This window comes from Equus przewalskii, chromosome 5 (genome assembly GCF_037783145.1).
Source record: "Equus przewalskii isolate Varuska chromosome 5, EquPr2, whole genome shotgun sequence".
NCBI classification, from domain to species: domain Eukaryota; kingdom Metazoa; phylum Chordata; class Mammalia; order Perissodactyla; family Equidae; genus Equus; species Equus przewalskii.
Window position 1 is genome coordinate 35,987,417 of NC_091835.1, and position 20,656 is coordinate 36,008,072.

Below are 20,656 nucleotides of genomic sequence, written 5' to 3' on the forward strand. Positions count from 1 at the left end.
TGAAATTTTCTTGTTTGACCACAGAGTTTTTGTTGGAATTTTGTTGTTGCTGTTAAATATACATTTGCATGTGTTTAGGTGGTACCTACACACTCCAGTTTGCCTCAATATTCAACACTCACTTTTGCCTCTGACTGCATTACCTATCTATATTACCTGGTTTATATTTTATACTTGGTCCCTTTGTGACCACTTCCTTAGTTTAAAAGCAAAGAAAAGAGAAAAAGGACCTCCCTATTACTACCTTCTCCTTCCCCCAATCAATATTCGTCAAAGAACAGATCTTGATTCTGAGTAATATCTTGTAATAAATAAATTGCTTTTTTTTTGCTGGCCATTTTAATTTTTGTTGCCATCATACTGTTTATTGTGATTCCTCAGCATGTATAAAACACATTGAGAAAAATAGTGCTGATAGAGGACCTAGAAAGATTTTGATGGGTAAAGGAAAATAGAAGGTACATACTGTGTTTTTTCTACCCCAAATCCCTTTCACGTTCTTCAGCTAATGAAATCCATCTTTTCGGTAGGAATCCCATTCTTTGTGGTTCAGACTATAGACAGCCATATTGTTCAACAAGAAAAAAGCAAGTTCAAGAAATAGAAAACCCTGATGACATTGTTTAGGTGCTTGAATCCAGCCATGCATGAAGCTAACTGTACCTCCTAGATTTCCCAGTTTCTGAGTCAGTATTCTCTTATTTTAAAGTTAGTTTGAATTGATTCTCCTTCATTTGCAAAAGAAAAGATACCTGATGACGACAGGCATGTTTTTACTCTAATTATATTTTCCTAAATGTTCCCTGGGATTCAAGATATACTAGGTCTTCATCAAACTAAGAATTGAAGCGAAAAAAGGTGAGTGGAGTCCCTGCACACACAAACCATTGTCCTCCTGATCAAGCATGGAACCTGAAAGTCTCTAGACACAATGTCTGCTCATGCCATTGCACTAGCATAAATGAGGTTTCAATAGGAAACCAAAATTATTTTTTTTAATTATTTGATTCTGTGAATTTGGACTAACAGTTTGGGAACGGGTGGGTTAACATGGCTAAAGAGGAAACTTTTGTAGGTAGAGGACAAGGGGGTGATTTACTTTTAAAAACCATCTAGAAAGCAAAATTTGCTAGTTAGGCTCTTTTTTCTTTTTCCTTCTTTCTTTTTTTTTTAGGGGGATACTGGACTGTTCTCTAAACACCTCCTTCTATCCTCATGACTTAGATATCAATTTCACTGTTCATCCTTCCTCCCTAACCTCTTTATCCTAATTTCAGTTAAGGTAAAATCTCCACAGGTATCAGAACTGAAACCTGAAATTAGGTAATAATAAAATGATAAAAGAAGCAGTCTTCATTATGTTTTTAAGAGTTCAGGATTTTAAGACCCTTACCCCCTTTCTTTTGTCCTCTCATGGGGAACAGAACAAACTCAGATCAGTCCTTACCTAAGCAAATCACTCCAACATCCTCAGCGTGATCACAATTATGCTTGCCCCATCCTTCATGTTTGCAGTTCCAGAGAGCTGACTCAGTTCCATTGCATACAAGATCATCAAACCAGATTGGTCCAGAGCCTTCTCCAAAATTAGCTGAACCAGAGAAACTGACAGCACTTCCACATTTAAGTTGTTTACAAACCACAGAAGCATGATTTATGTTGAAGTTATCATCACACACTGTTCCCCACTGTCCTTGGAATTTGACCTCTATTCTGCCTGAACACCGGTGTCCTCCATTCATCAGCCTCATCTCCAAGCTGGATCCATCTAGAGCAGAGAAAAGGCCAGAGTTTGGAAGTGATTTTAGAAAATAGGATTCCTCCCGACACTTGAGATTTGATGCTGTCCTTAAAAATGGTGCCTCATTGTGGATGCTACCCATCTTTACATATTGCAAAATTTTAATCTTTTAAAAACAAGCTAACAATTAGGGCTTTCATCTACATCTACTTACCAAGGAAAATGTTTACAGATTAAAATTTACTTTCTGTTTTGTTTTGTTTCCTTTCATTACTAAGACAGAGTAAACCCTCTTATATGTAGAAATAGATAAATTTGTCTCAAAGTATTTCTTTTAAAAACTAGAAAAAATAAAACTGGTGCATACAATGAAGTAGTAAAAATGACAAGTTGGTCGTTTGTTGAACATTTAAAATCTTTAATCTTTCTTTATTCAGAGCATGGATAATTGTCTAAAGTTGAATTTGAAATTAGAAAACAAGAAAAAGCAAAAAATAAAAATGCATAAGCATGCATAATAGTTTGCACAAGTACCTTATGGTATATCAAATTATTAAAATTGAAGAAAAAATCTGTCAAAATAATTCCTTTCTTACCAATTTCCTATTTGAATTGAAGCTTTTTTTCCCCTCCCCAAAGCATCTGGCACCATTTTTAGCAAAGAACAACTTTCTTATAAAGAAGATTCTCTCTATACGCTATCACTCAGATTTTCTATGAGGACTAAAATATCTGAGAAAAGAAGATTTGGAGTGAAATTTGGGGACACCTGAAAAACAAAAACTGTTTGTGGTTGAACAAAATGTTTAGAAGTTCTTTTTTGAAACAGTAATTCAATTTCAAAAGTTCTAAACTCCAGGCAAAGACCTCCTCTTAAGATTTTTGATTATGGACAATTAATAATAATAATAATGATAATAAGAGCTCACAATCAAAATATGTATATGCTATTCCAAGTGTATCAAATACGCTATCTTGTTTAGTCTTGACAACAGCATTAAGCATTATGCGTTATTACCACTATCCCTATTTCACAGACCAACAAACTGAGGTTAAATAATTGGCACAGGATCAAACACTTAGAAAATAGTAGAACTAGGATGTGAAAAATAGACAGTCTAGCGCTACAGTCTATTCTATTCACCAATATGCTATACCACCCCAGTGCACGTGGTGATAATAAAATCTCCCAAGAGGTTGAGGCTCTGAGGATTGAGTATTAATCATGGTGAAGAGTCTCAGAAATGCAGGCTCTGAAACCTCAAGAGACTAGTGAGTCCTGGAGTGGCTATGCGTCCCTTTCTGTTCTTATGTCCCAGTTAGAGCTTTAGGTGCATAAACTTCAAAAAGCAAGTTTGATGAACTCCATCTTTCAGATCAAAATAACAGAAAGCTAGAGTCAAAAGTACTACACTGATGTCTTAGCTTAAACAGTCAGCTCTATAGATGGTAATAATTATAGTAAGAACCTGGCAAAATTTATTATGATTTTTAACTTTGCTGTCTATGTTTGATTTAGATGTTCCTATTATCATTTCCTATCTTTTTTGCATAATGATTAGCAATAAAAGGCAGGAAGAAGAGGAAAAAGAAGGAAGAAGAGGAGGAGGAAGCGGAAGAGAAAGCAGGAAGAAGAAAACTAAGTTGTCAAGGTAACGAGAAACAGTGAGCCATGAGGAAACGAATGTTAACCTTTAATACCTATTATACATCAGACAGTGTACCAGTAGCTTTACATGTGTTATGTTATTGAGTTCTCAAAAACTAAAGTTTAGAAAGATTTAACAACTTGTTCAAAATAATTGCATTAATGAATGGCTGAGGTGGAATTTAGTCCAGTGTTTTTCTTCTAGATGCTAGCCTGTGTTGCTCCCATTATACCACAATGCTTGAGTAGAGATTAGTCCTTTCTAAACTCAGTCTTAGGGAGGAGATGGTCTTTAAGACAGAGGCTGGGAGGTGAGAGGGTTGCATAAAAACTGATGAAATGAGCAAGGAGAAATGGGAAGACCAGGAATCTGAATTGTGTCAGAAACATGGCCTTAGGATTTGTCAGCAGAAAGATCTGACACATAACTTTCTGAGTTAAGGTAAGATCAACTGAATTAAAACTTACGAAATGTTTTATAAATTAAAACTACCATGTAAATGAAATGATTAGCACTGTACACTGGAAAAAGCAATCATACTTTGCAAAACATCCTTCCTCCAACAAAGAAAGATTAGTGTTAAGAATATTTATTTCTTAATTCAGTAAGTTGATTATCAATTAATGGACAAAAAGGTCATGATTTATGGACGAATGTATGAAAGCAGCACATTACTGGGAAGTGGAACAATGAAATAACCTAGATATCATGGTATTTTTATATAGGAGTAGGAGGCTGTAGCAGGATTCCTAAATATAAAATTGAAGCTAGTCACTTCCTCATTGATAGTAGCATTCAGAATCTCTTTTGATTTTTTTTTAAATATAGGCTTTGCCATGTATTTTCTGGTCTTTTAACATTGGGTTGGATAACTTTATTCGTGGACTACGATACTTACAGAAAACTAGCTCTTTTTCATTTTTAACTCATCTAAATATTTTTTCCTGCAAAACATTTCATGTTGGGGCTTTGAGTTATGCAAGTCTTACCTGCGCAGGTTACTCCAGCATCTTGTTGGTGAGTGCAGTTATGCTTTCCCCATCCATCGTGTTTGCAATCCCAGAGAGCTGATTCATTTCCTCGACAGGAAACATGATCCATCCAAATGCGTCCAGAGCCTGCACTGGAATTAGCCCATCCAGTGGCTTTGATAACAGTTGGACATCCTAGCTGCCTACAAATCACAGAGACCTCATCCATGTCCCAGCCATTATTACACACAGTTCCCCACTCCTCCTGGACTTTCACCTCCACTCTCCCAGTACAATTATCTTTACCAGCTGTTAGTCTCAGCTTCTTGTCTGTTCCTCCTGCAACAATGGATAAAGGCATCAATTGGTCAAGATCCAAAGAACAAGTAGAGAATTATTATGTTTTAGATTACTTACTTATTTTTCAAAGCCAGATTTGAGAAACATTCCTGGACCCACCCATGTACAATAGAAGAATGTTATTTCATAAGAATTCAAATACAAATATCAGTATCACAGGCTTCAAAGTAAGTAAGGATGTAAAGCTTGTAAAGCTAAGCAACACAATGCTATATGATATCTTTATTTTATGACTGATATTCATGATAATGTCAACTTATATAACCTCCAAGGAGAGTTTAATATTTAAATAAGGTGTTACAAAATTTTACAAGGATGATCTCCATAAGTTTCTCCAAAATCCTAAAATCAATAGAAAGAAGGCTGATGATGACGAAGGAAAGACCAGTAACAAGAAATTTAACACACATTTCACACGTATATGTAAAATGCCATGAATTTTTAAAATAGTAGTTGAAATCTGACTGAAACTTATCTATTTAAATGGAAATTAAGATGGAAATATTTTCCTATTACCTTGTACCATAAAATAATCACGCCCCTCCCCCCTAAAATAGCTACCGCGCGGTGATTATTTTAGCTAACATAGGAAGCTGTGGTCCCACTGATGGATATCTGGCCTCCCTCAATACATTTTTAGATTAATTTTTAGCATTTGAATTTATTAAAGTATTCCTAAAATTCCCTTTCATCTCAATAATTCTGTATTTTTTATTTTTTAGTTAGACATAATTTCAAATCTTTAAGTAAAATGCATTTTCTTCCTGTGAGAGTTTATTTTATTTTGGGGGGAACTGTTCTAATATTTTGTTCATTTTTTTGGGTCTCATGGTTATGTCCTTATTTTGTTCTTCTAATATCAATCCTTTGGAACCATGGAGCATGTTTTTAGATGCTATTTAGCCTTCAGGAGAATTTTTTGCTTTTCAATGATTCTTGTCTGAGTGGGCTAAGGCTGCAAGTAAATCTGACAAAGTACTCACCGAGAGAACTGGTGATCAAACAGGCACTGAGAACTGAGACCAGAGCAAAAGGGAAGGAACTCAAGTGGACAAAACGTCTTCTAAATTCTGTGGAAAAAAGAAAGAGGGCAAAAGTATAGTCTTCCTCCAAAGAGACTTTGGGGAAGACAGATGGTTTCAGAGGTTTGACATTAACAAAGAAGGTCAAACCAAGACTGAAAAACCTTCCTTCTAAATGGCAAGGCAGACAGGGAAAAATTCATACCCAGAACGGTATAGTGAAATAGCTTTGAAAATGTTCATTTTTATAGACAACCTAGGACTAAGTACTTAGAGGAAAGTAGAGGATGGAAAAAAATGGCAAGACCAGGCCTTAAAACCTGGAAAACTGAAAAGGATCAATGAAACTTAGAAGTGGGCAGTTCTCCCTGCAGGCACAAAGCAATATTGAACTATGATGTCCCCATCTCCAAGCCTACCTGATCCACATTGTTAGATGGTAAGTTCCATGAGGGAATGGATTATATCTATCATGTTCACCATAGTTTCACCAGTACCTGGTACAGCGCCTGCTAAATAGTAGCTGAACAATACACTGATGGAATAAAGTGACAGTGTTTATATTTGAAAAACCCCAGTATTGGATCTTATCTCCAGATATAGCATAAAACACTCTTTAAAACTGTTATCACTCTCATACCTCTAGTCTACTCTAACCTGACATGAATTTAAAAGTAAAAATGCTATGGTAGCCACACAGGAGCACTCACTTTGGGATAAGTCACTGAACTGTGCACTTAGGACTTCCACTTTCATGTGGCATGTTATACATCAATGAAAAGCTTGAAAAAAATTTTTTAAAAAGTAAAAGTACTCAACGAGTTTAACATGTCCATATAAATCATGAAGTAGATTTCAAAACCCAGGGGTGTTATTCTAAATTTCCTCTAAGCAATCAACTTTCAATCAATATTCATTCCTACATATTCTATCTTTTCTAACGACCATTGTTTTCATACTCAGTACAGTTCGGTTAATTTCAGTTCCTTGCTTAATTTCACGTCAGCAGTTTTACAAAACTGATGCCAAATCTAATCCTTATCTCATATCTTCGATTTTGAATCTATGGCAGATAAAAGATACTGCCGTATAAGCTTAATGCCCTCTTCCAATTCCTCACTCTCCTGATGCCAATTACTATTAAATCAGATCCACTGACTGTCAGAATCACGCTATACTCCATTAAAGGATAAATGAGAAGCTTTTACCAGCAGATCCAGGGTTTTCATGTAGCACCATTCTGAGTTTGTCTGTTCCAGAGTTGTATGGTTCCTAAATCTCCTTGTATTGTTCCCTAGGAATGTTCTCCTAAGGAAGAGAACCACTAAGAACTGTAAAAGTCATCTCACCTCCACAAAAAACCAGAAAGGTTACATAATAGAGGTGGAGTCAACCAAAAAAGAGAAGTCATTAAAAGAGTGAAGTTCCCTTTCATACCCATATTTTCTTCAATATAGGACATGAAACAACCAAAGGAAATTGAGAAATATTCACTACAGATTTACAAAAATTAAGGGAAATATTTACTCATATACTGTTGTTATTGAACTGAATATTTTAAATTTCTGCCCTTTCTTTTGGACTAATATGTCAGAAATAAAAATAACAATTGTTGTGTAGTTAAATTATGTCAAAAACTAAAGTAAAATAGGCAAAATATAATTAGATAATTGATTTATTGTACAACATTTTTAATATTATTTCCATAATCAAATATGTCTAATAAACAATTTTGTGTAATTGTGTACAATAGTATCCTAGAACAAAGCTTAAGAATGTTTAAAGGAATAAAAAAAATTTTTTTAACTCAGCAAGGTTCAATTCAGAATATCTGGAATTAAATAAAATATTACCTAGTATGGGGGCTGGCCTGGTGGCCGAGTGGTTAAGTTCACACGCTCCGCTGCAGGTGGCCCAGTGTTTCGTTGGTTCAAATCCTGGGTGCGGACCGGACATGGCACTGCTCATCAAACCGTGCTAAGGCAGCATCCCACATGCCACAACTAGAAGGACCCACAACAAAGAATAGACAACTATGTACCAGAGGGCTTTGGGGAGAAAAAGGAAAAAAACAAAATCTTTAAAAAAAACACAAATATTATCTAGCATGGAAAAAGTAGAAAAAGACAACTCATAATGAGAGAAAAAACTAATCAATTGAAACCAAACCAGAATGGATAAAGCTGTTAGCATTTGCAGACAAGAACATTAAAATAGTTACGATAAATATTTTCTGTATGTTCAAAAATTATGTAGAGACAAGAAGTATATAAAGAGAGCCAAATTAGATTTCTAGAGATGAAAACTACAGTAAGTGATATTAAAAAAAATACACTGAATGGGATTAAGGGCAGATTAGATGTTGCAGAAAAAAAAAGATTAGTAAATTTGAAGACATAGCAATAGAAACTACCCAAAATGAAACACAGAGAGAGAGAAAAAATTAACTAAAATGAAAAGAGCATCAGTGAGCTATGGGACAACTTCAAGCAGCCTTATATATCTGTGATTGAAGTCTTCCAAAAGGCAGTGGGCATTTGAAGAAATAATGGCTTAAAAACTTTCAAAGTTAGTGAAAATTATAAGCCTGCAGATCCAAGAAGGTTGACAAACCTCAAACACAAGAAACGTGAATAACACTACAACAAGGCATATCACAATAAATTGTCCAAATCCAGTGATAAAGAGAAATTTCTTTTTCTAGGTTTCTGGCTCAATGCACTTGGTCTTTGTTAGATAATATAGCACGGAAGTGTGGCTTACTTTTATGCTTTTTTTTTTTTTTTTTTTGGTTAGGAAGAGTGGCCCTGAACTAACATCTGTTGCCAATCTTCCTTTTTTTTTTTTTTTAATTCACCAAAGCCCCAGTACATGGTTGTATATCCTAGTTGTGTGTCCTTCTAGTTCTTCTATGTGGGATGCTGCCACAGCATAGCTTGATGGTCAGTGTGTAGGTCTACACCCAGGATCTGAACCTGCGAGCCTCAGGCCCGTGAAGTGGAGCACGTGAACTTAACCACTATCCTATGTGGCCGGTCCTAATAAGAAGAAAATTTTAAAAGCAGTCAGAGAAAAGAAAAAGACTCATACGTACAGAGCAACAAAGATAGGATAACAGCAGATTGCTTGTCAGAAACATGCATACAAGAAGACAGCGGAGCAACATTATTAAACACTGAAAGACAAAGACATTTCCAACTTAAATTTCCTTAACTAGCAAAAATATCTTTCAAAAATGAAGAAGAAATGAAGATGCTTTTCTCCTTTAAAAGATGAAATAATTCATCACCCCTAGACCCACACCACAAGAAATGTAAAAGAAAGTCTTTCAGACAGAAAAAAAATATTAGATGGAAATATAGTTCAACACAAGGAATAAAGAGTACCAGAAATGGTAACTACATAGGTAAATATATAACTTTTATCATTTAAGTATTTTTTAAAGACAGTTGTTTAAGCAAGAATAATAGCTATGTAGTGTGGAGTTTATAACATTCATAAAATGAAATATCTTTTGAAGGTAGACTATGATGAGCTAAAATTGCATACTATAACTCTAAAACAGCTACTAAAATGACAAAACAAGGAGTTACAGCTAACGAGCCAACAAAGTAGATAAAGTGAATTGTAAAAAATGTCCAATTAATCCAAAAGAAGCCATAAAGAGATGAAAAAGGAGCAAAGAATAGATAGGACAAACAAAAAGCAAAGAGCAAGATAAGAGATTTGGACCCAAATATGTCTATAATTACATTACATGTAAGTAGTCTAAGTACACTCAGCTAAAAGGCAGAAATTGGAAGACTGGATTAAAAAGTAAAATTTAACTGTATGATGTCTAAATAATATAAAGACGAAAATAGGCTAAAAGTAAAATGATGGAAAAAGATATGCTATGCTAACACCAATTAAAATAAAGCCAGAGTGGCTATACTAAAATCAGCAAAAGTCCATTTCAGAACAAAAAGTATATCCAGGGATAAAGAAAATCATTTCATAATAGTGAATGGATCCATTTATTGAGAGTGCATATCAATCCTGAATGTTTATGAAATTAACACTGGTGCTTCAAAATCCATGAAGCAAAAACTTATAGAACTGCAAGGAGAAACAGAAAATCCTCAATTATGGTAGAAGATGTAAATATCTCTCAATAACTGGTAGAACAAATAGGTATAAAATCAGTAAGAACATAGTGGAAGTGAACAACACTATCAATTTAACCTGATCAACATTTATAGAACATTTCATCCAGTAATAACAGAACATATGTTCTTTTCAAGTGCATACAGAACATTTCTTAAGATAGATAATATTTTTGAACATATAAAAATTCTCAGTAAATTAAAACTAATTCAGATCATATGAAATATCTTCTCTGATCACAATAAAATTAAATTAGAAATCAATAACAGAAATATGTCTGGAAAACTTCAAATATTTGGAAACTAAATAGCACACTTTTAATAATTCAATAGGTAAAGAAGAAATCAAAAGGAAATTAGAAAATATTTAAGAATGAGTGAAAATGAAAATGCAGACATCAAAATTTGTGGGATGTCACTAAAACAATCCTTAAGGGGAAACTTATAGCACTAAACACTATAGTAGAAAAGAAGAGAGGTCTCAATCGTCACCTTAAGAAACTAGAAAAAGAAGAGAAAATTCAGCTCAAAGTAGGCAGAAGAAGGGTGTAATAAAGATAAAAGCAGAAATCAATGAAATAAAGAACAGAAAAATAAAGAGAATAAATGAAACCCAAACCTGCTTCTTTGAAAATACAAATAAAATGGATAAAACTAAAGTCAGACTGATGAGGAAAAAGAAAGACACAAATTGCCGATATTAAGAATGGGGATCACTATAAAGTTTACAGAATTAAAAGGATAATAAGGAAATATTATGAAAACTCTTTGCCAATAAATTGATAATTACATAAAAAGGACAAATTCCTTACAAGACACAAACTACAAAAGCCCACTAAAAAAGTAATAATTTGTATATTATTGTTACTAAAAGTCTCCCCACAATGAAAATTTCAAGCCCTATTGGTTTCACTGGTAAATTCTAACAAATATTTAAGGAAAAAAATACCAATTCTAAGCAAACATTTCCAGAAAATAGAGTCGTGACTACCTTCCAATATGTTCTATGAGACCAATATATCTTGATATCAAAACCAAAAAATACATCACAGGGAAAGAAAATTACCTATGAATATCTCTCACAGACATATATGCAAAAATCAAAGCAAAATGTTAGCAAATGAAATCCAACAATATATAAAAAGGATAATATATCATGACCAAGCAGGGTTTATCTGAGGAATGCAAGGTTAGTTTAACACTCAAAAATCAATTAATACAACTTGCTATATTAAAACACCTAAACAGAAAAAATAATTCAATCAACTTGATAGATGTAAAAAAAAGACTTTTGCAAATAAAAACTCTCTGCAAACTGGGTATATAAAGGATGCCTATGAAAAACTTGCAGCTAAAATCATACTTATTGTTGAAAGACGGAATGCTTTCTTCCTAAGATCAAGAGCAAGACAAGAATGTTCACTGTTACCATTTCTATTCAACATTGTACTGGAGAGATTATCCAGTCCAATCAGGTAAGAAAAAGAAAGAAACGGCATCCGTATTGAAGAGGAAGAAGCAAAACAGCCTTTCTTTGCAGACGACCTGATTGTCTGTGTAGGATGTCTGATGGAATCTACAACAGAACTAGTAACTGAGTTTAGCAAGTTTGCAGGATACAAGATCAACATACAAAAATGAAGAACCAAAAAACCAGACATTGAAATGGAAAAAACAAATTCCATTTAATAGTATGAAAATTATATAAAATATTTAGGGATAAATCTGACCCAAACTGTGAAAATCCTATCCACTCTAAACTACGCAATATTGCTGACAGAAGTTAAAGAAGACTTAAATAATTGGAAAGATACACTATGTTCTTGGCTTAGAAGACATTATCGTTGTGTCGATGCTCCCCAAATTGATTTACAAATTCTGTGCAACCAAAATCAATATGGCAGTAGGCATTTTTTGATAGAAATTACAAATTGGTTTTAAAATTTACATGGAAATCCAAAGGCTCTAGAATAGTCAAAACAAATTAGAAAACAAGGAACAAGTTGGAGGATCAACATTATCATATTTCAAGATTTTTTAGTAAAGCTGAGTAGTATTATGAAGACAATGTTGTATTAGCATAATCAATACATATATGGATGACTCATTTTTGATAAAGAATATTATATTTTTAACAACAGGCACTGGAACAATTAGCTATCCATATGAAGTAAGATGAATTTCAATCCTTCCATCCTATGCAAAAATTAACTCTAAATGGATCATAGACATAAATCTAAAACCTAAAACTACAAAACTTGAAAAAAAAAAAAAGAGGAGGGGCCGGCTCTGTGGCCAAGTGGTTAAGTTTGCACTCCGCTGCGGCGGCCCAGGGTTCCGATCTTGGGCGCCGACATGGCACCGTTCGTCAGGCCACGTTGAGGCGGCGTCCCACATCCCACAACTAGAAGGACCTGCAACTAAGATATACAACTATGTACGGGGGTGGGGGGGGGGGGTGGGTTGGGGAGATAAAGCAGAAAAAAAAAAAAGATTGGCAACAGTTGTTAAAAACAGAGGAGAAAATCTACATGGCCTTAGGTTAGGCAAAGATTTCCTAGATACAATATCAAAAGCATGAGTCAGAAAACAAGAATTTGATAAACTGGATATCACCGAAATCAAAAAGTTCTGCTTTTCAAAAGTCACAGAAGAATGAAAGACAAGCCACAGACTGGGAGAAAATACTTGCAAATCATGTATCTGATAAAGGACTTGTATTGAAAATTTATTAAAAATTCTCAAAAATCAATAATAAGAAAACAATCAACCTTACTTAAAAGCAAGCAAGAAATTTGCACAGGCACTTCACCAAAGAATGTACATGATGGCAATAAGCACGTGGAAAGATTTTCAGTATCGTTGGTCCATAAGGAAATGCAAATTAAATCCACAATGAGATACAACTACACATCTATTAGAGTGTCTAAATTTACAAAGACTGACTATACCAAATCTTGTCGATAATGTTGAGGAACTGGAACTCATACAGTCTTAATGGGAATTTAAATGATGTAAGCATTTTCAAAAACAGTTTGACAGGTTTTTTTAAACTCTTAAGTTTTTACTTGAGACATGGTAACGTGTATCCATTTAATGACTTGTACGTGAGTTTCTATGCCAATTTTATTTGTAATAGACAAAAACTAGAAACAAACCAAATGTCCTTCAACTGGTGAATGGGTAAACAAACTAAAAAGGAATGAACAGGTGATATATACTACAACAGGAATGAATCTTACACTTTATGATTCTATTTATATAGAATTCTGGAAAATGCAAGCATTCTTGTATTGTGACTGGAAGCAGTGATTGCTTAGGGATAGATTGGGAGGCATGGAAAGGAGAGGATACATGGTGGGTAATTATGATGAAACTTTTGGGGGGTAATTGATATGTTCATTATCTTGATTGTGTTGTTGGTTTCACAGGTATACACATATATCAAAACTAAAACATTGAACACAGTAATTATGTGCAGCTTAGTGTATGTCAATTGTACCTAAATAAAGCTGTTTAGAAAATCTTAGTGAGCAGTTATTGGTGGAGGATGAAGGAAAGGAAGAAGTCTAGCATCAACCAAATTTTTCAGGTTTACAATACATGGTGCAGGGCAAACTCTCCAATGAGAGCCAAGTTTGGGGGAAACTGACTATGGGAAAAAATTTGAGTGGACCTGGAAGTTAGAAGATAATTTGTTAGGAAACCTGTGACATTTTTATATGGGCCTATGCATGACAAGTGGAAGAAAGAAGAGGAATAGAGAAAGAGGATGGTATGAGATTTGGGAACTCGTTTTGATTTTGGAACAGATTTTGGGCTTGTTAGTAAAGTGATTGTGCTCATATACCCATTGTATTTCTTCTTTAAATGAAGTCATTAGCTTTGTCAGAATTACCTGGTGCTTTTTATAATGAAATAAGCTTCTTTATTGCTGTGTTAAAAATATCTACATATAAAATACAATTTTATAGTATCATTATATAAATCATGGAACAAACTCTCGTCTTTTCATTATTCAGTCTTCTACCACTCAATGGTAGAGAATATCTGTGTTCTCTTCCTAATTTGCCTAAGATATAGTTTCTTCGTGATGCTGAGCAAACTCAAGCTCAACTTTTCCCTTTTTTAGGCTCTACCACTCACAGTCTAGTCTTTTGTTGCACATCTTGGAGAATTGCCATCTAGACCTAATTATCCTTTGTGATAGAGTGCCAGGACTCCCTTGGTTTCCAATTCTTCAACAATTTATTATTTTTCAGTCTTTCTGAAAAGTTCTTCATCTCTCATATCTGATTTTTTTTTCCCTCAAAACCTCACAGTGCAATGTCTTCTGACTCCTTTATGCTCTTGGGCTTAATTAACTCAATATTGCCTTTTTCTTCAGATTATTGTCCCTTAATATTCTAACACATTGAGAATAAACTTAAGCTACACATTTGCAAATTCATCATTTACATTGAACATATACAGTGTGGATGTCAGCATAATATGAGACCTGCTTGTTACGTATGAATAGTTCTTTATAGGCTGCTTATTGACTAATAGTTTTCTTTGATTCCATCATGCTCTGATTTTTTTCCCAGTTCTATTAATTGGACTTCTGCTTTGTTTGTGGCTTGTGACAGTTTTTGTCATGTACCAATTCCAGTAATTTGTTTCATATGATCTACTTATGCTTCACTTACCATTTTGATTACCTCTCCAAATCAATGAGTGCTTCAAGACTGGGGGTCCTGTCTTCCAACAGATATTATAAGACAGAAGCAAGATATTGTCTTCCTACTGTTTTACTGTGAGCCAGAGATTGGATATCTTTCTCTTTACTCCAATAATTGCTATGGCTAAGCTACCTAATATTACAATTTTATGGTTTACAACTGACCTAGATTACCAACACATTGAGTGTAAATTGTTTTTCTCCATTAAGTAACATTATAGATGCCCGTACATGTTTATGGTTCCCCTGAAAAATTATCATTTGCGTAGCCTTTCGTGTGCTCTGTAAGCTAGTCAAACAAACTGCACTCTATATACACATCTATTGAATACACTTTATGGATAATTCCACACTGACCTTTCTCCTTGTTCTCAATCTTTTCTTACTCTTTATCCACATCTCCTGTAATACAAACTCTTTGCTCTAAATCTGAACTGTGATCATATTCCTGGTAGCTTAGATTTCATGTTGGTACTAGACATCCTCATCATTTGATATTTGAGTTTTCCAACATTCTCCAGCAAGTCCTGCTGTTCCTTTTTAAAAGTTCTATATGAGGAAGCAGTTTAAAATCACAATTTGCTTTTTATTTCACCCAATTGAACTCAGTACAATATGTTTTCCACTCCATATTTTATATTTTTGCATTTAACAAACAAATATATTTAAATGTCTACTCTACTCAAGTACTCTGTTGGTTTCCTGGAATACATTAGGAATCGATTCATTCAAGGCTTTTAAACTCATTGAGCATTGAGCATATCATTGAGGAATGATAGACAAACATAAGCAAATAACATGTTCTATGTAATATAGAGGGCAAGAACATAGCAAGTAGACTTAACTTCTTACAACCAATTCTAGGTATTTGCATGACATCCAGGAGGAAATGTCCTTTAATTTGAGCTCTGAAGGATGAGTTATATAGCAATGATGGGAGAGTAGTAGATTCCTTAGGCAGAAAGGAAAGCGTGTTTGAAGTCCAGGAGGTAATAAATAGACTAGTGCATTGAAGGAGCTACAAAACCAGTATGGTTGCAACATAGAAACTGAGGATGATATTTAATGAGTTCAGAGGCAGGACAGGGACAGATCTCACAGAATACTGAAGGACATGTTAAGAATTTTTCCTTAAGGTCAAAAGGAAGATCCTGAGAAGTAGAAAACAAGGTAGTAATATGATCACACCTCTGTTTGCAACAATTACTCTGGATACACTATAAAAAGAGCTTGCAAAAGGGCAAAAGTAGTTGTAATAATGCCAGAAAGGAGGCTATTACAGTGCTCAGTAAGAAACGACATATGGTATAGATGATGGGATGTAGTGGTGGGTTCATCAGTATTTAATTATTCCTAGAAATAAATGACTGACTGACTAAGTAAATGAAAAAGGTGTATACATGTACCAGTATAGCACAGTGTGCCATAGCCTGAGGATGATCATTGGTCCATTGATGTCTACTTGAGATCCAAGAACACAGGAAGAAGAAGACAAGTGGATACGGGTAAAATACACTCTGGTAGTCTAAAACAAAGATAAACTTTGATGATTGATAATGAGAGGATGAGACAATTCAAGATTATCGATTTAACAACTGATAAGGTTATCATTAACCATGATAAGGAACATTGGAGGAAGGACAGATGTGGAATGAAAGGTAGTAAGTTATTAAAATTGGCCACGTGACATTTGAAGTCTCTTTGAGACATCCAAGAGGAGGCAATGAGTAAACAATATATATGCAATTAAGAATTGTGAAGGAGCGGCCAGCCCAGTGGTGTAGAAGTTATGTTGGCGTGCTCTGCTTCAATGCCTGGGGGATTTGCATGTTTAGATCCCGGGCATGGACCTATGCACTGTTCATCAAGCCATGCTGTGGTAGGCGTCCCACATATAAAGTAGAAGAAGATGGGCGTGGATGTTAGCTCAGGGGCAAGCTTCCTCAGCAAAGAGAGGAGGATTGGTGGTGGATGTTAGCTCAGGGCTACTCTTCCTCAAAAAAAAAAAAAAAAAAAAAGAATTGTGAAAGAGAACTCTGGACTTGGGACATAAGTTTGGGAATATGTAGATAATAATTGAAGACATAGAAATCGAAGAGATACCATAAGAGCACGGGTAATGATGAACATCCAGGAAACTCCAACATGGAACGATTGGTAGAGGATAAGATGTTTTCAAAAGAAACAAAGAAGGGATGCTCAGATATATATGAGAAAATCCTGGAGAGCAACGCCCTGTAGTCAAGAAAAGAAAATATTAGAAACAAAAAAAGATAATAGGCTATGTGTCAAATCATGTTGACGTATCAAATAAGATGAAGACCAAAAAGAGCTTGTTGGATTTGTGATGTAGAAGTCAACATTGAATTTGGTGAGAAGAGTTTCAGTGAAGTGATTTATATATTTTTTTCTGTGACATGTGAATAAGCAACATAGGACAGATTGTGGTAGATGGAGCTGAATGACAAACTGAGGGCCCAGGTGAGGATAACGATCATTATTTAAAATGGTTCCTATCTGCTCAGTTATGTCTTTTTTTCCAGCTGTAACAATTGTGTCACCACGAACAGGAGTTCCAGGGGAGAGAAACTAGCTGAGAAAAAGAAGCAGAGCAAAATCCAGTTAGAATGTCTCTGAGTCATGCACTCAGAACTTCCCCATCATTGTGTAACAATGCATCATTCTTGCTAATTCCAGAAGTACTACACTGCAATCCTACCAAGAAATGGTTACTTCCTATTCTTTCCAGCCCATCTTTTTGTTGTTGTTGTTTTTTGTTTTTAAGCCAGAACACTGTGTAAATTACTTCTGGCTTCTGTGAAAACATTATATGTTTCAGAAATGGTGTAGATGACAAGTTCTTCTCTTAATTGGCCACTGCAAGTTCCAGAAACAGATGCAGTAAAAGTTGGGCTGAAAGGAAAATCAAGGGTTAGTGATTTCAGAAAAAGGAATAATACGTGTCTTGAAGGCATGTGAAAAAATTCAACTTGTGCTGTGTTACAAATTAAAGACAAGGAAGATAATTTATTTTTGGGGGGGGATGATTAGCCCTGAGCTAACGTCTGTTGCCAATCCTCCTCTTTTTGCTGAGGAAGACTGGCTCTGAGCTAACATTCGTGCCCATCTTCCTCTACTTTATATGTGGGACGCCTGCCACAGCATGGCTTGCCCAGTGGTACCATGTCCACACCCAGGTTCACCCAGGTGAACCCTGGGCTGCCGAAGTGGAATGTGCATACTTAACTGCTGCGCCACCGGGCCGACACCACAAGGAAGATAATTTTTAACTCAATTTATTATAAGACAATTGAAGAGAGAAAAATAACAACCTAGAGCAGATGAAAACTCCTACACAGCTGTGCTGATTTCAGTGCTTTATTGCCATAGATCATGCGTATATAGCTACAGTGGGACCATCTAGAAACAAGAAAGGATTTATGGATTTTCTGAGAAGTTGAGAGAATCACCATGTGCATGAGTTTGAACTGATAAGAGGAAGAAGGAGAAGTGTGTGTCTTGCTATTCTGCTACAGTACACGAAACATCATTCAAGTGACTTGCATCTTAAAAAATACCTTTTAAATCTATATGCACACTTGAGGTTTATAGTTAGCTCCACAACACTCTAAATCTTATTTCTCAGTATGTGAGAAACTTTATATTTTAGAATCTTTTGCCCGTTCACTTTTATTTTTAATTTAGAAAAATATTTCCACAGATTTTTATTTGCTTTTTCTCATATTTCATCCCCTTTCAAAAGTTGTCAAATCTTTTACCGTCTGGTCACTTTTTACCAAAGTATTTCATCCAACTTACTTTAAGTCTGTGTAAAAATAAATTTCAGCAGTTTTTACTAGAATTACTTTCAGATATTGAAGACTTTACCTTTGGGTGAGGAGATACTTATAAAAATTAACCATCTGGATTAAATGATTTTTGAAATATGTGTCAAACTTTACCTCTTCATACATAAGGATAAAATATATATGTGCAGAAAGCAACTTGACTTAGGGAAAAACTATATCTGAATAAGGAAATATAATGGGGGAAAAAACAATGAGCTGATTATGAGATAAAAATGCAAATATTATATCACAGAGTAATAACATAAGAGCTTATTAGTATCTATTAATAATCTAACAGAAATTTCTTTGCCAAATAAGTAGCTAATAGTGTGTAAAAGTCTCAGGGAAGGTAAAGAAAAGCATAGTTCTAAAAAAGTAAAGATTTTGGAATGAAATACACAGGAAGAGCTGTGTCATTAAGGTCCATGAGGCAAATTGCAAGGGGTAGAAAATATCAATAGACATGTAGAATATGAACCACAGAATAAAATTATTGAAAATAACATTTAGTTTTACAAAACAATTCACAGGATAAAGCTAAAATTACTCCATGTGTCACTAATATTTTTGAAACTGGCACATGATATTAAGCACTAAAGGAAGATATGTTTACTGAATAAATGAATAAAGGAATATATTTTAGTTACAAAGTATTTTGTTTGAAAGATTTTTTAATACAATCCCTCATTTGTCTGTTCTAAGATAATGTCAGAGTATACCATGGAGAAAATTTTCACTTAATGGATCTATTATTCCATTCATTCTGTACTTAGTTAATGCAATTTAGAGCATGCCAGAAACTGTGTTAAGTGCAAGGAATAAAATAAGTGTGATCCTTGCCCTCAAGGAATTTATTATCTAATTTAGAGCTTAGACAATTACAATGTCATAAGATTTACATACAAAATCATATGAAAGCATTAAAAAAAAGGAGAATCTATGAGCTCTGTTCTTGATACTCTACTTGGGAGTTCAAAAAAAATCCCAGTTCAATATGTCAGATAACCCTATGTCAAATAATTATATGGGTAAATAAGTAACAAAATGAAAGAAAAGTGGCAAATGTTTAAGCTGAGCATATTATCAAATTAGAAGTTGCCCCAGAGACCCTCCCAAATTGTGGAGTTTCATTGCGTTTCCAAAAGGCTCTTTTGAGCCAGATGCTTTGGCTTTTGCAGCTGGATTATTTCATGGCCAAGTTACACACAATAATGAGTTCAATTTTAAATCCATTTTAAATCCAGGTGTATATGATTTAAAGTTAAAAGAGTGAAAATGCAGGATATAAAATAGGTCATTTTAAAATTAGGTCCAGGAAATAGCGAAGGAATAAGAATGGCTGAAGCAGGGGATTGTAGCAGGCTCACCAAATAGGAGAGACCATTTAGGACAAAGGACAGAGCAAGTGTTCCCTTGAGTGTTAAAAACAGAAACATAGGACATGAGGCAGGGGTGGAGCCCAGTTGTAGCAATCAGGTAAAAAGGCAGGGAAGAGAGTACTTCCCCTGGGTTATCAAAATATGCTGGCATTATACTTGCACAAGAAAGGAGAATTGCCAGTGTGAGTGGGTTACAGAATAGTATATCCAGAAGAGAAAACAGGCATTGCGGAAATCTTTATACCTTCTGCCAAATCATAAGGTCTGGAATATGGGTATCAAATTTGGAAAGAATTAGACCTTTTCTTTAAAAATTAAGAAAAAGTCACTTTAAAAATCAGCTATTGAGGGCTGACCCCGTGGCCGAGTGGTTAAGTTTGAGCGCTCCGTTGCAGGCGGCCCAGTGTTTCGTTGGTTCGAATCCTGGGCGCGGACATGGTACTGCTCATCAAACCACGCTGAGGAGGCGTCCCACATGCCACAACTAGAAGGACCCACAACGAAGAATATACAACTATGTACGGGGGGCTTTGGGGAGAAAAAGGAAAAAATAAAATCTTTAAAAAAAAAATCAGATATTGAGCATGAAGAAGGAAAGCATATTCCGAGGGACAAAGAGGAATAGTAAGTGTGGAATTCTGACACGTAAAGTACAAAGCGACAGAAACTAAGGCTTTTGTGAAAGTGTAGCCAGTCTTGTCCACTAACAAGCGCAGATGAGCCCTTCTTTGCTCAGGTAACGTGTTGTTCATTTTTAGGCATGCGACCTCATTATTCTTGCCAGTTATCTTGCAAAATAATTAATAATTTCTTTATCTTGC

The 20,656-nt window shown here is 34.9% G+C and overlaps 1 protein-coding gene across 7 annotated transcripts in view; it reads right to left on the minus strand.

Annotated features, from left to right (window-relative positions):
• The window catches only part of CD163 (CD163 molecule), a 47,299-nt gene that overhangs the window by 16,595 nt on the left and 10,048 nt on the right, over window positions 1-20,656 (minus strand). The window contains exons 1-6 of one of the 7 annotated variants that reach the window (XM_070619025.1): window positions 6,952-7,076; window positions 6,163-6,278; window positions 5,705-5,791; window positions 4,668-4,700; window positions 4,380-4,564; window positions 1,448-1,768 (exon numbers count right to left, since the gene is read on the minus strand). In XM_070619025.1, coding sequence (XP_070475126.1) covers window positions 1,448-1,768; window positions 4,380-4,491 — 433 coding nt within the window. In that variant the 5' untranslated portion in view covers window positions 4,492-4,564; window positions 4,668-4,700; window positions 5,705-5,791; window positions 6,163-6,278; window positions 6,952-7,076. Of the gene's footprint in view, window positions 1-1,447; window positions 1,769-4,379; window positions 4,701-5,704; window positions 5,792-6,162; window positions 6,279-6,951; window positions 7,156-7,596; window positions 7,747-20,656 lie in introns of those variants that run through there. The other 6 variants (XM_070619026.1, XM_070619027.1, XM_008507983.2 and 3 more) reach the window with 6 other exon arrangements.